Here is a 15,290-nt window from a genome sequence, read left to right as displayed (position 1 = left end):
ATAAGAGTTACATTGAAAGTTGAGAGGGACCCTAAAAGACTGGGAAAATATCTTGTAGACTTCCTTTTGATATTAAGAGCTGTCTCCTCTCCAGCTCAGAGTCAGCGGCATCAACAGCTGTATAGAAGAAGACACTGCAGTGATTATGATCAAAGTGATTGCAGAAAGGAACTCTGGGCTGGTAGATTTCATTACGCAAGGCATTGCAGATTTCAGGAGATGGCCACTAACGGGTATTTTCGGCATCCTTCAAGGCCACGGACGCCCCGTCGTAAAGGAAGACGGCAGTGGCGGGGGAAAATCATGATCACCGACCCTAACGTGCTCTCAGCACAGAGGGCGGTATGGGTAGAGCGGACCTCACAGGGGATGATAATGAAAAGTGTTTAAGGCCGTGACTGGGGCAGTTGATTTGGAACATGACTCTTATTCTACAAATCTTGCAATATCAAACCATGCCAAAGGTAATCTTGACTCAAATGACACACTTGATAATACTGGCAGACATTAATTTAAAAAGAGCAATCATATCAAAACAGCAAATACAAGAAAATAAGAGCAATAATACAAATAATTATATCAATATCATTGTGCAATTAAAATTTCTCTCTTTTTTTTTTTGCACTGAATACAAAAAGGCCCCTTTGAAGCGATACATATTGTGTACTTCTTTTTACAATTTTTTATAATTACGACAAATCTTTCTGCATTACAGACATCATCTTTGTAGTTTCACTGACATATAAAGAAGAAAAGATGTCACAGAAATCCATCTGGATGACTCTTTTATTCATCTTGTTCTTTTTAATTCCACTTTTTCCTGCTTTGAGGTTTCTTTTCACCATTCTCATTACTAAATGTAAATCATCTTTTTTTTCCTCTCTGAGGAAGGAGGCAGGAGTAAGTATTTTGATGGCACTATAAAATGTGTTCTGCATTCAATTTCTCTCGATACTTCAATTTTCATCAACGTGGATCTGCCATTAGATTTTGTTCTGATGAACATAAACTGCCTACAAACACCAAGTGACTCATTAACCTCTGACAGTGTACCACAATCCACGACCAATTGCGTGGGCACTTATCAGGCTTCACTCTTCCATTTGGCAAACATGGAAGAGACTTTGGATCTCCAACAGATTCACTCACAATCACACACTGCTGTTGATTACCTAAGCACTATTCCTTTTGCTACGAAAGTTCTAGCTGAATCAGCTTCAAACAGAGTAACAATCTGTGTCTGTAGTAAGGCAAAGCAAATACGCTCTCTGCGTCAAACTCTTCTTTCAAACTTGGATTAAAGACGCTAAGAGGGGGCGGGGTATGGGGTGAATTACTTGCCATGATTGAAGCTAGGGGGGTGTCATTCTTGAAGTTCTTTTGATATTCTCTGTTTGTAAATGACAGTCTTTATTATTTCAGCATCTTTGGCAAAGCAAGCAGGCACAGAATAAGCAAAGTTGAATAAATCTTAATAATTGATGATAGAAAGTACTTTTCGCTACTAGGCTTCCACAGCTCCTAGATCTTCCATGTCCCTCTCCGTACACTATCACAGAACAACCAATGATGGCACCATGTATTTGCGGTGATATCATTGATAACAAGCAGGAAAATCTCCTTCACGACTGCCACAGTTGGATCCACATGCGACTTGTGGCGACTGCTTACAAGAAGAAAAGAAAACGACATGAATAGATGGCATATATCTCAAAATGTCAAATATACATACAACACATTGAATACACTGTGATCTCATGATGTAGGTGAGCTCGAAATGCCTTGTTCCTTTCCTTTAACTTGTTTTTTTCTTACGTAGACCCTGTTGATTTCCTCTCGGCCACTTTCTCCTTGCTGACAATGCCGAGACGCTTCAAGCTTCGCTCCTCCCGAGAAAGCGGGTCGCAGGCTGAGTCTGCTCGGGGTCTCAGCTGCACCTCAAACATGTCCAGTGGGACCTTCTCGTGGTCCGGGGAAAGAGCCCGCCGAAGGAGGGGCGAGGGCGGGGTCTCCAAGTTGCGAGACCGCATGTTCAGCTTCTTCGCCTTGACCTTCATGGGCGCTGACAGAGTGGGGCTGCTCAGCATGTGTGCTGGGTAGGACTGGGTGGTGTTGGAACTGCCGGGCGAGTGGCCGAGGCTGGTGACGACGGACAGCGGGCTGGGGCTGCGGACGGGGGACTTGGGGGCCGGGGACTGGTTGGGGGTTCTGGCCAGTGGGGACAATGGGATGTGACCGACGGACTTCCTACGGTTCCCGCCCGGCCGGAAGGGGAAGGGAAGCTTGTGCGCAAGGCCCTGGAGCGTGCTGGGTCGTGACGATGTGAAGTGTCCAGCGGGTGAGTTTGGGCAGCTTGACGAAGGGGAGCTATTCGGCGAGGACGTCAGTGGCGTGCTGCAGGCATGATCGCCGCCAACGTGGAACATCGGCGGCGATCGTGGCGACTTGAGGGAAGTGGGCGAGCGGGGCGACGTGTCGATCCCGCTCTGCCGTCCCAGCGCCGCCAAGCTCGTTCGGCTCCCGTCCGTCGACGCCCGCTTCAAACTCGACCTCCTGAACACGGCGCTTCTTCGACGACGCTCCACTGAGTCCCTCTTGCGCTTCTGCTTCTTGCGTCGGGCCATCTTGCTAGTGGAGGGGTTCCTCCTCCGGCCGCCAGTCTGAATGGTGGTCTTGTCCAGGGGCACGGCGTTGATGACGACCTGGGTATCGCTGCTCATCATGAGCTCAACAATCTCTCGATGGATCAAACCCTCCACAGGGGTGTTGTTGATGTGGGTCACCAGGTCCATTGGTCTCAGGCCCGCCTCGAACGCAGGGCTGCCTTCTTCCACGTGCTGTGTAGAGAAGCAACATGTGAAAACAAACCTTTGACTCTCTGTAACCTTTTACACCTTATAATAATCTTACTCCGTTGTTATGTTATATGATGAAGAAGAAGATCAAGGTATGGCATTCACATTAAATTACTGTGAACACTTCTCTGTAAGATTTACCTCTGTATGTTTGAGAGAAGCAGAAATAAGTTTTGTTTATTAATATATCATATAGCAAAGGGTAGTTCATAAAACAAACATTTGACTATCAGTAACCTTTCACATCTTATATAATTCATAATAACACATGCATTCTATATAGAATACAATATTTTAGTATTCACGCAAACAATCTTGCTTTGTATGATTGAGCCATTACAAGCAACCACAAAAAATTCTAGAAATGATCATCCATCCCCAAAACTTATCATCAAAACATTATCCCCCCATTTTAAATACTATATCTTCCACTGTGCAATCAACAGCAAAGGTTAACATGTATGTTTTGTTTTCACCCATAATACAATGTGTCAGCATTAGAAAAGATGCAAAAAGTTTGAACTATTCTTTCCCTAAATTCTTAGAATTACTGACATTCTTTAAATTCTTTAACTGCTAACCAGGGGCCTGTTTCATAAAGAGTTGCGATTGATCTTACGCTTGATTTATTGAGTGTAACTTGGTGAATCAAGCGTAAGTTCAATATTGAGCGCAAGTCTTGTTTCATATAAAAGACATGCTTGATTTCAAGAAAAATCAAGCGCAACTTTCGGTAGATTGAGCGTTACTTGCGATCCATCGCAAAGTAGTTCATGAAACCCAATCTGCGATTGATCGCAACTTACGCTCAATCTTTATGAAACACGCCCCAGGTGTCTACACCCCTGCCAAGGTTGGCAAATCTTATCATACCCTGACAAGATGATGCAGTGTGTAGATGTTGGACTCTCCCAGGTAGACCTTGATGGCCTGCATCTGGAATCCCATGGCTTTCCGCCGCGGCGGCTTGCGGATGATGATGGGCGACTTCAGGGAGCCGTAGCCGGAGGCATCCCTAGACGGCGAGTCGTCGCGTGAGCTACTGGACTCGCCGCCTGGAGAATTGATCGGCGACGGCACATGGAGTTCGTCTACCAAGACAAAAGGGGATAGGAATTTTTCTTGTTAACCTTGTAGAGGTCACCGGTGTTCACACAATTGGATTTGCGACATACAGGCACTCAATTAATTGTGAGAATACCATCGGCGACTTGTTCTCATATAATAATAACAGCATTTTCAGTTGCTGGTTGTAAAAGGATTAAGAAGAGAGTCTAATCATACAATGTAATGCTCAGAACAGTTGCTATAAAACAACAAGATCGTGACAATGCATATTTGAGGGCAATCATGGCGGGGGGGGGGGGTGTGACAATTTTGGCCATTCAAATGTCAGTGGATAATCTGGCTAGACATCTAATGGGACATACCAAATACAAGCTGTATCCCCATTTTATTCCACACGTAAAGAGCAAACACGGTAAAACATATGAAGGATGAAGTAATAAGAAGGATCAGATAGCATGGGAAAGGGGATGGTAAATGGGAGGGGTGGGGGGATTATGCAGCGTACCCGATGGGATGATGAGAGAGAGCGTGCTGGAAGAGGCGGACTTCACCACGGGGCGGCTCTGCCTCTCCCCGCTCTTCCCAACGTCTATGGCACCCAGCAGCCCGCCGGATGTTGATGAGGCACTCGACAGGGAGGCGTCGAGGGCGGCGATGTGGGGGTTGTCCTCGTCAAAAGAGATGGAGAACCGTGGGAGGACCTCGCGCAGTGGCGGTTTGTGGGCGATGCCCGCCCGGCGGCGGGACCGGGGTGAAGAGTCCTGGGATGGGGTGCCCGGCGAAGAGGAGGCATCAGACAGGTCGCCTGCCTTCATTGGGGTGATCCTTGAGGGTGTAGCAAGAAGGGGTATTGCAGAAAGTGTGCATTACGTAATTATCATGAATGCTTTTAGCCAGACAGCTTCTGTTTTGTGTTTTTGTAAACCGCATACAACAGGGGTCAAATAATGACGTCTTATTTGCCAATGCCCGAAAAATCAGATGAGCTCTAGACTAAAAAGCCTTGCACAGGCTTACATGTCTGCTTTGCTTTTTCTTTTGTTCATTTGCTTATTTGCTTCCTGTTTTACTCTGTGATTATCACTGACAACATTCTTGTATACAAAGCTAATGGAATTTTGAGATGGTGATTCTGAGAGAGTTAAGAGCTGGTAAACAATTCAGGGATAGTCACATGACTCTGTCAGTCCTGTGGTAGTTTGCTCATAAGCATTTTAAAGGGATGGTACAGTATTGGTGGAGGTGAGAATTGGGCTTTTAACTTTTTGTGAGATACAGTTGTACCAAGAAAGCACTTACAAATGATATAGTACAGAACATACCGTTTTAACAGGAATTCAAAGTTTATTTGATTAAAATCGGGTTTGGAATGACTGAAACATCCAAAAACAGAGTAAAACAAAGTGATCGTAACAAAGTGTGGGTCCCACACTTTTTTAGAATTGCTCTTTTTTGGATATCTCAGCCTTTCAAAACCAATTTTCATCAACTAAACGTTGAATTCCTCATAGAATTACATGCTCTTTCATATTTCATACGACGTTTCTCATTATCTCACCAAAAAATGTTAGAAACCTGAAATTAGATCTCAACCAAAACTATACAATCCCTTTAAGCGCTTCGTTAAGTGACTGCCCAAATTAAATCCAAACACACATACACACTTCTTCATCTCATTAGTTGTTGGGAAAAAAATTGGCTCAGAAATATCACAACTAATTTTTGCTCAACAGGCATCTACAGGCTTTATCACTTTGTTTGTATGTTTGCATGCTTCTTTGTTTGTTTGTTTGTTCGTTTGTTTGTTTGTTTGTTCACCAAGGACCCAGCAAGTTGCTTACCTGTCGGGCATGGTCAGGCCACTACCCCTGTCAACATCCACCGTCAGCAGCTGCACCGAGTTCCTGGCGGGCAGGGAATGATGGGACAGGTCCGTCAGGGGTAACGAGGCACTGTGCGACCTCTCCCGCCGCTCCGTGTCATCCGACGACTGTGAGACGCTGCTGCAGGAGCGGCTGAAGCGTGGCGAGTACGTGGAGAAGTTTCCGATCTCGGGCAGCTCTTCGTCGTCGGAGTCCAGCTCGTGGTTGTACCTCTCAGACCGGGCTAGAAAATGGCAAGCAAATACACACGCATCATTGTTATGACCCCATGATCACAGCGCTTCATAGTGCCACAGAGTAGTTTGTTACAGGTTAAGGTGGACACTTTACTTCCAACGTTTTTCAAGAGGTCTCCGACAAATCCAAGATGCAACATATCAACAATATGTGTGATAAATATATCTTGACGCACATATCATGGCCATTCTGTAGCACTGAAAGTAACCTTAGTCAAAAAGTAAAATGGAGGGTGCCTTAGACACAGGTAGAAATTATCAGCAAATTCAAGCACAATTTGATTTCTCACTGCTCAACTCCACAATCATTTGAACTTTATCTTCACAAATTTTATCCTCACAAGTCCACAAAATTCCGACTTCTTGGACACTTTTGTCAAAGACCTTGGTGAGCCAATACACCTATAACCCAAGAAAAAGCTTGTTCATTGAAATATCTCTCACTGCGACTTACGATCAAAGTAGCTGGTGTCATCGTCACCCTCAAGCTGGGGAATGAAGTCAGCCTTCTGGCGGAGCAGCCCGGTCCAGTCGAGGCCCTCAAAGAATTTGTGGATCTTGACGTCCTCGCTGCCACCGGTGCCCAGTCTGAAGAGAGGGTCCTGCTGCAGCAGGCTGTTGATCAGATCCACCGCCTCGTCAGACAGTGCGTCGTCACCGTCGGGCCATTCTATCTCAACTGTGAGGGGGATGGGAGGAGGGTGAGGGGAGGGGGAGTGAGAGAAAAGAGAAGCTTGTTAGAATGCACTATGCATTAAATTGGTATAATGAGGGTGCTTGCATTGAAGTTCTAAAGATTGAATTTGAGACTTTCGAGACTCACCAGGAGAAGCATTTTTTTCTACCTGCTGCTGTGTGACAGGTCAAAACAACTCTACTTGTGACTTTCATAATCACTGCGTTAACCCAGACAGACACCAAGGAGTTACAAGCCAGACGTAAATTATTGACCAACACATAACACCAGAATTCACAAAGGGACAAGTCTAGTCTTTTTTTCTTCAATTAAGACCATAGACTAGAACAAGTGCTAAGTTGGGGAACTTGCACGTGTGCATATCAGCGTGTGTTCATCGTTGGATGTCTGTTGGCTTACGCAATGCGTCACGCACATCTACATGATCAGTCTTTGCATAATCTCTGGACTAGATATACACTTCCTCTGTGAATTTTATCCCACAAGAGTCTTCAGTGTTGCAGATTTGTGATGGGATTTTTCACAGGTCGAAGGAATTAAGGAGAGGACGACGGCGGGGCCAGTGAGACTCACCATTGATGGTCTGTGAGAAGAGTTCCTCCGGCGTCTCCCCAAAGAAGGGCGGGCAGCCCACCAGGAACTCATAGAGGACCACGCCCATGGACCACCAATCCACCGGCTTCCCGTAGCCCTGCCGTAGGATGACCTCGGGGGCGATGTACTGGGGTGTGCCACATACCTGCTGGTCCTGAAACTGCTTGGTGTCGCGGTCGATGTTCCCCTCGTACATGTTGGTAGTTACTGGAGAGAGAGAGTTTAATACACATAAGAGTGAAAAAGATGCTTTAGACCCAAATATTATTGCAGAATAGTGCACTCCCCATTACAATGAAGAAAATTATAACGAAATTCCGGTTACAAGTAATAATTTAGGCTGCAACATTATCCGCGCTATGTATTTTCATTGTTGAAATTTCATTATAAACAAAAGAAAATTGCTGGTCCCAAGGACTTCACTATAAAGGGAGTCCACTATATAACTTGGTTACTATAATCATCTTTTTCTTAAAACCAGTGACATATTTACGTAGTACATGTATAGCTAAGGGTTAACCACTGAAAGGGGAATGTTGAAAGTTATATTGTCCTCAAGTTTATAATGCACTAGTCAAATTTTGGCCTATTACTTGATGTTCCACTGATTAAAAAGTTACGAAGAAATAGTCCTAGAGTAGCACTGCATGCATGAAATCAACTAAATTAACATTCATTTGGGCCCTGTCTCCTACCAATCTTAACAAATTGTGTAGAGATTTTTGGAAAATCTTCAGCAGGATAGATTCTGAACACTTTCTTGACATCAACTGATGCTATTAAAGATATGAAAGTCATTCCTGTACTCAACATGAACTAACTCACAAGCATTTGTGGGTATGTACCGGTAATCAAATATGCTTATTGTCTACAGGGTAAATTAAGGGGGGTGAAAGTAAAATGTGACTAGACAGTCAAAGGGAAGCCTAGAGTGACTCTGGAATGCCTAATGACTTTGTCACGTTGTCATGGAAACACCATCATTTTTCACAATACTCACGGCTCATGATCCCGATTTTGGACAGGCCAAAGTCGGTCAGCTTTATGTGTCCGGTGGATGTAATTAACATGCTGTGGAAAGAAGCATGTGAGAGTTTGGTATCAAAAACAGGACTTTACACACTCACAGATGCTAGGTGCTCTTACAGTAATGGGTTTTATCATGGGGAAAAACAAAACAAAACTGTCCTGTATTCAAATTCATTGCATTACGCTGCTGTGCACGAGAATAGAATTCAACACCTCTGAAGTCACTGATATGTTTTAAATGATAACAGAGGGTAACAAATTCCCTTCTCAGAATCAAGAGGACATTTGCTAACTCTGTTTTATCCTATATATCCTGTTGATGGAATGGGCGCTAGATGGCCAGGGTAATTTGTATCCATTTTGTCCACAAAATTTGGCACTCTTGAAGTTAATGTTTACACTACAAATAAACAATGACCTCCGATGACATTTTTGAACTCAAAGACTCTGAAATTTGTGAAATTACACAAAGTACAACACAGAATTGTTGCCTTAACAACATACACATGGCCTACAGGTTGTTTGTGCAGCTTATCCGGGCAATTAATCCTCAATAGGTCACTGTGGTATTGTATGTAAATCTATCCCAATTTCCTTCTCAAATGGTAGCCAGAGTAACCCAAAGAGCCTACCTGAGGCTTGTCAGACCTGACTAGAACTAATTCAGGCCAGACAAATGCCTAGCATGGGGCTGCTAACATTCCACAATGAAACCCAGGAAACTCCAATGTGCTCTAATAGAGATACATACAATTTGTACTTGTGTGCTGCATGCTAATCAAATGCATATCAATAGGCAAAACTAGTTCCCCACTCAGCGAGGTTGTTCTTTTCTCATGCCAGGACATGAAGAAATATTTTATCCCTTATCATCTTCTAATTTTTATGTTAGTTTTGTTTTTCATTTTATTCTATTTCATTTTAGGGAGGCCAGTGCAGAACTGGAAAGACTTTGCACCTCCACTAACAGCATAAATACACAGCTCGACCTGCTGGCTTACCATTTGATTGTGAGAATTATTTTTTTTTTCCTTTTTTTTTCCAAGGCATTGAGCATGATACTGCCATATGTATTACTTAGCAATACTTGTATAATAAATTTGTACAACATGCATTCTTCAAATAAATTGTAATAGAATATATAATTTTCATTTATCATTATTATTCTTTTTTTTTTTTGGGGGGGGGGGGAATGGGTAGCAATTAATATATGTACTTACTTATCAGGCTTGATATCTCTGTGTACAATTCCATAACTGTGTAGATACTCTATAGCTAGTACTGCTTCAGCAAAGTATAATCTAATGAAAGAATAAAGAAGAAAAAGAAGTAAAATATAGTTATATGCCATGGGAACAACAATATTTCAACCTTGCTTTTCTTTCATGGTTTGACAAAAGGATGTAAAATGTACGCAACACGGTGTAAGTTCCATCTGGAGTACTATTGAGTGATAAAGGGATGCTCTTATTTTAGTGACACAAAAACAGACACAGACAGGCAGACACATTGACACACATACACATACACATACACATACACATACACATACACATACACATACACATACACAGACATAGAGACGGACAAACAGACACAAAGTCCATGTTCCCAGTCTTCAGCAAGTGTTAGTGACTTCAGTGTTGCTTTGCACATTGATCCAAACAATAGCACTCAAACAATCACAAATACGAGGGAATTTTGCACAAACACTTGAAACAAAATCTGGCCTATTTTCCACTTGAGATAATCCTCCCAAAACCAAACCAAGGCTGAAATCATGGACAAAATATTGTGATTGCGGTTACTGTAAAAACAGGTTAGGCTCTGTTTGAGTTGACACTCAAGTGATTTTGGAAACATGCCATTTTCTCGCTCAAGCTGATGTCTCAGAACTCCTACTTTAAGCAATCGTTATTTGTTTTTTTATTTGACAACTTACTTTCTTCATTCTGTATACAATTACAGCTGTCACCATTTTAGTAATTTGCACATTTTTGTCAACATTCAGACATCTACACATATTGGCATTAATTGAGTCAAACTTCTGAGCAAAAATCAAATTTCTGCAAGTAATGACTCAAAGCAAGATGTTCAAGTTTGTAGGAGCACATACATCTCTACACACACAAAAAAAGAATGAAAATTTTACAATGTATACATAATTTTGCATTGTGAAGTACACAACCAACAGAAAATTATCACCTGTAGCATTTGTGGTAAAAAGGAATATGATAAGAATAATGAAAAGAGAAAATGGAACAGATGACACACAAACAAATACTCTTTTTGAGGTTTTCTGCTCTAATCAGCACTCTTTACTGCTAGTCTGTTTGTGCATTCAACTCAGTGACTACCTGTATCAATTCATTTTTTTTGGTTCCCCTTCATTCTAAGATATTCACTTTATAGATTTACCTCCAAAGCTGACTGCCTGAAGGAAGCTCAAAGAACACCTCAAGAAATTTGACTGGCTGCTGATTAAATCAAAAAGATCATGAGTAATCCACGTAAAATGTGGCTGAATTTGACAAGCCATCAATCAAAAGGGCACCACTACGAGTCAGCGGCTGAAAAGTAAAAAGTAACAGGATAGTCCGAGCCTCTTCCGAGACTTTGAAACCCTTCGCGCCTCCTTTAACTTCATACACAAATATTTCCAGACTTTTATATCCCCAGCATCCTGGACGTGTTTCGACAGTTGGCTGCTAACGCATTTCTTCCTGTCTGTGGAATAACAAACCAGTTAATCCTCCCTCTCCTGCCATTTTGTCGTTTGTTCGATTTGCGCTTCCCTTCTATAGTCAGGTGTACTATACCCATGAAACGATGTCCATACTTTCCACTTTGCATTAACCTAGGCTGCTTTCGGGGAAAACAAACCTTGACTCTTTGACCCAGATTGATTAGATGTAATTTACTGGTTGATGTTTAAAGTCGGTCACTGAAATCATGTTTCAGGAATATAGTTTGTGCATATATATAAACAAACATTATGTGTCTTTCAAAACTTTCACAGTGAATAATGGCACAGTTATACATCTCTATGTCACAAATACAGTATATTGATGCTCGCAACAGGTTGGCAGAAGTCAGAGCTTACAGAAGAAACATTCAAAAATTCTAATGGTCTGACATCTAAGACCACTTCCTCTGATCACTTGGAAATAGCTGTCTTGGTTACATGATTATGATGTGACTTGAACAGTATGCCTAAACCTTCTTGTGCACTCGAAGACTGAAAACACACGACTCTGCAGAAATTTGAAGGAGGGGTTCAATTTCTTCTGCACTGGAGCATTAGCAAGAACATTAAGTCCTTAGCATGTCTCGAGGAGGGGCAGAAAGATAAAGTGTGTTTGAACACAATCACAAACACACACACACACAGGTACATGGAAAATACACATGAGTGTCAAAGACATTCAGGGTTCAAGAAAACAAGGACTTAAAGAAGAGATATACCAGATATACCAGAGACACAAGGACCAAGACAAACAGTGTATCAAGTCTGGCACTCAAATGATTAAAACTTCATGCTGGTGGGACATTTTGCTCAAATTAGCATTGATCTCCTGTTTTAAAGTACAAAACTATCTGAATTCAGTATTAATTCTCCAGATTCCAAAGGCAAATCCTCCCAGGCAAATCCAGAAGGTAAATCCTCCAGACTCCTTTCTATTTTCCTTCTTTCTTTTCAATACAAACTCAGAGCAAAAGTGCACTTCTTATGTACCAGAAGTAACTTTTGGTATTAACCCGTTCCTTACGGGAACCTGGTTTACCAGGTTCCCGTGGGAGCAACTGATATACAGGAACCTGGTTTACCAGGTTCCCAAAATGAAGACAAGGGTGCCTGCTTCAGTGGCCTAAATTCATGTTTCTTTGTGTTAAAATGCCCAGAAAAGTGGGTTTGATAAAAAGATCAGAGTTTATTCTATCAGAATTTGTTCTCCTGCTGTTTAAAAAAACAGGTTTTTTTTTACAGTATTATGTACCTTTTCCTGATTTAGTTTTTTGCTTGTTCTGCTGTAAACTCGTACGAACATGTACATAATGATCAAGGCTGAGATCAGTTAGAAATGCGGGTTCGCTGACCCCAGTCACCTCATTCAGGTACCTGGTTTTGTGTAGAACAAAAGATTCTGAGAGCTCATCAGCGCACGCTCTATTCATACCTCGCACCCGATCAATATTTCCATTGTTCACGGGCACATGTAGTTGACCGTAGAAAAGGGGACACAATGAACCGCATGACTGCCTTCACACAGCTGGATTACCAACCTGTGTGCCTCTCTGTCGACGGGCGAAAAGAATCTCGTTTGGAGGCATTAAAGGCACTCAGAGAATTGCGGAAGGAACAGGTTAAGAGGCAGACACAGTATTTGACCAATGAAGACGCAACCATTTTAGCATTTCGTCAGGTTTATGTTTTGTGTGCCTGAAATGCTGTTCATTTATCAAGACTTTGCTATATCCATGCTTGTTGTAACAACATTGCCTATATGACAACACTGGTAGGTGGGCACCCTTATTTGGGTATAGGGGGAAGAGGGGTACAGATAATGATAAGGGTAAGAGATAAGATACCATACCTGGCCATTTCTACTGGCAGTGGTCCTATGTGTTTGATGAGGCTGGCGACATCCCCTCCTTCTACGTATTCCATCACCATGCATAAATATTTCTGTCCATTGAAAAAATGTTTAAAGGGGAGATACAGAGACATGGCAGTCATAACATTGGAAACATGATGCTAATGGATTAAAGCATGGATGAGGAATAAGATTTCAACTGTCATAAAACTTGAGTACTTTGATGTGGAAACACAACTAGAGTTGTTACTTCTGGTAAAAAACCAGTATTCATATGAAACAAGCAAACAAACAATAAAAGAACAACCCTCGAGTACTAGAAGTTGTAACGGTGAAATTTGCATCCTACAGCACTTGAGTCTTGTCAAGACAATAACTTGCCGCAATTGCATCAACGCTGTTAGATAACAATAAATCCTGAAAGATAAAAGCCATTGGGAATATTCCACACTTCATTAACTGCGATACTTGATACGTTCTGGCAGTATTTTTTTTTTTGACACGAAAAATGCATCCATGCAACTTCTTGCAATCAGCCTGTTTCACTGCCCAAGTCTCAAATGCATACAACCAGTTGCAATGTGAAATGCTATGACCTGTAAACTTTGCATCTTTAGTTGTGTGCTGATGCCTTTGTTTCTCCAACTGGTTTGTACCATCTACACAGCACCCCTTGCCATACAACTGTAGCTACTCTCTTGATTTCAGGGGCCGCTGGTGGTCTAATAGTCTATATTATCAAAAGTACTTAAAAACCATCTTTGACAGTGAATCAATAGTGGTGTGAGAATACCCACCTTGGTTTCAAAGCTGCAGTAGAGTGCCACCACGAACGGGTTCTCCGCAAACGTGAGGATGTCCCTCTCCGCGAACACTTGTTCCCTCTGGTTGCGCAGGGCGATGTTCTGCTTGCAGATTTTCTTCATGGCAAACCTCTGCTGGCTGGCTTTATGCCGCACCAAGTACACAGCACTGGAAAAAATTTATTTGAAATGATATAATCTGATTATGATGTGAAAGTGGTGATGTGGTCATTACATTTGAATAATGATTCATGTTGAATTGATCAAGTCTTTTGCATACATTTCTGTGTTTGATAATATGAAGCTACTCAATTTTAGGTAGCATCATTTCTTGCCATTGTGTAATGAAAATCAACAGACATTTGTTCCACCAAACCACAGGAAGCACATGCGAGTACTTAATCTTAACTCCCTCCCAAAAATGACAGGATTGCCGTCTATCAGACACAACTGCAACAAACAGAACACGCATGCAATTCTACTGTAGTTCTCTTGCAAATGATTCAACAGGGTTTGCATGGGCAACAATTGTAGTTTTAGAACAACATCTTCTGCAAGGTGCAATTTACCAAATACGTACTACCTGTAAGCCTGTACATATTTTGATCTGACTGATTATTCCTTGATTTGCAAGGATTCTCAAGGGGTCTATAGTGGCTTTTAAGAGTACATATAAGGGGTACTCAGCCAGTGAGCACACCAATGCATTCAAATCAAGTTTCATAAACATGAATACATACAAATCAAACCCCCTCTCTTGAGGCAGCGGAAAGGCATCGTGAGTAATACGATGACAGACTTTGGAATCGTTTTATCCCCCACTGCTATAAAACATGGCAGTAGGTTGCCCTCAAACTTGACAGGCACCATTAGGACGTCGACTGCCGCATGTGGCCAAGTTTTTTGTGGAAGTTCCGGGGGATTGGGGGGAAAAAGAGGTCAGCTTCCTCTCAAAAACCTCAAAAATCAGTAGAACAGAGGGGAAAACAAATTATTTCATCAGACTTTCTGACGCGGCCCGAGTGGACACTTGGCAACCAAATGCACATTATGCAACGACAGGTACAAATGAAGTATGAGAAGTTTAATTTCCTCCCTGTGAACACAAAAACCACCCCCTCCCTCTTCCCCCTCCCCCCCCCCCCCCAAAAAAAAAAGTCCACCCACTCACTCACCCATAAGCTCCATTACTGATGATCTTTATGTTCTCGAAATCCTCCTCTCTGGGCTCCTTGAAAGGTACCTTGCCTTGGTCGTTGCTCTGAAAGATGTCAAAGGTCATTCATATCTTATCATGTTTCCTTCTACATGTAGCATACTACTCTTTATAACATTACCTCACTCAGTTTCCTACAAACAAACTCATGGGCAAAATGAGCAGAATAATGTGCTGAACAATCACTGGCAATTTCTAATGTCTACATGCATCTTGGAACACAGTAACATGAGCATCGGATCAGTCGTCGCGTGAGAATGAGAAGGGTGTTAAGTTGCCACTAAAACCATAGTGTTCAAGGCAACTTAACGCCC

The 15,290-nt window shown here is 42.3% G+C and overlaps 1 protein-coding gene across 1 annotated transcript in view; it reads right to left on the bottom strand.

The window, feature by feature from the left end:
- Window positions 1-803: 803 nt before the first annotated feature.
- Window positions 804-15,290, bottom strand: part of LOC139713590 (microtubule-associated serine/threonine-protein kinase 2-like) — a 73,833-nt gene continuing 59,346 nt past the window's right edge. Inside the window, exons 11-21 of the mRNA XM_071625298.1 lie at window positions 14,936-15,021; window positions 13,755-13,929; window positions 12,958-13,049; window positions 9,583-9,663; window positions 8,334-8,404; window positions 7,313-7,540; window positions 6,497-6,721; window positions 5,765-6,029; window positions 4,429-4,748; window positions 3,729-3,946; window positions 804-2,837 (exon numbers count right to left, since the gene is read on the bottom strand). Of these exons, the coding sequence (XP_071481399.1) occupies window positions 1,812-2,837; window positions 3,729-3,946; window positions 4,429-4,748; window positions 5,765-6,029; window positions 6,497-6,721; window positions 7,313-7,540; window positions 8,334-8,404; window positions 9,583-9,663; window positions 12,958-13,049; window positions 13,755-13,929; window positions 14,936-15,021 (2,787 nt within the window). The 3' untranslated portion in view covers window positions 804-1,811. The remainder of the gene's footprint in view (window positions 2,838-3,728; window positions 3,947-4,428; window positions 4,749-5,764; window positions 6,030-6,496; window positions 6,722-7,312; window positions 7,541-8,333; window positions 8,405-9,582; window positions 9,664-12,957; window positions 13,050-13,754; window positions 13,930-14,935; window positions 15,022-15,290) is intronic.

Source organism: Diadema antillarum, unplaced genomic scaffold (genome assembly GCF_040938485.1).
Source record: "Diadema antillarum isolate AM-2024a unplaced genomic scaffold, OU_Dant_1.0 seq00002009_RagTag, whole genome shotgun sequence".
Lineage (NCBI taxonomy): Eukaryota > Metazoa > Echinodermata > Echinoidea > Diadematoida > Diadematidae > Diadema > Diadema antillarum.
This window is presented reverse-complemented; position numbering and strand designations above follow the sequence as displayed.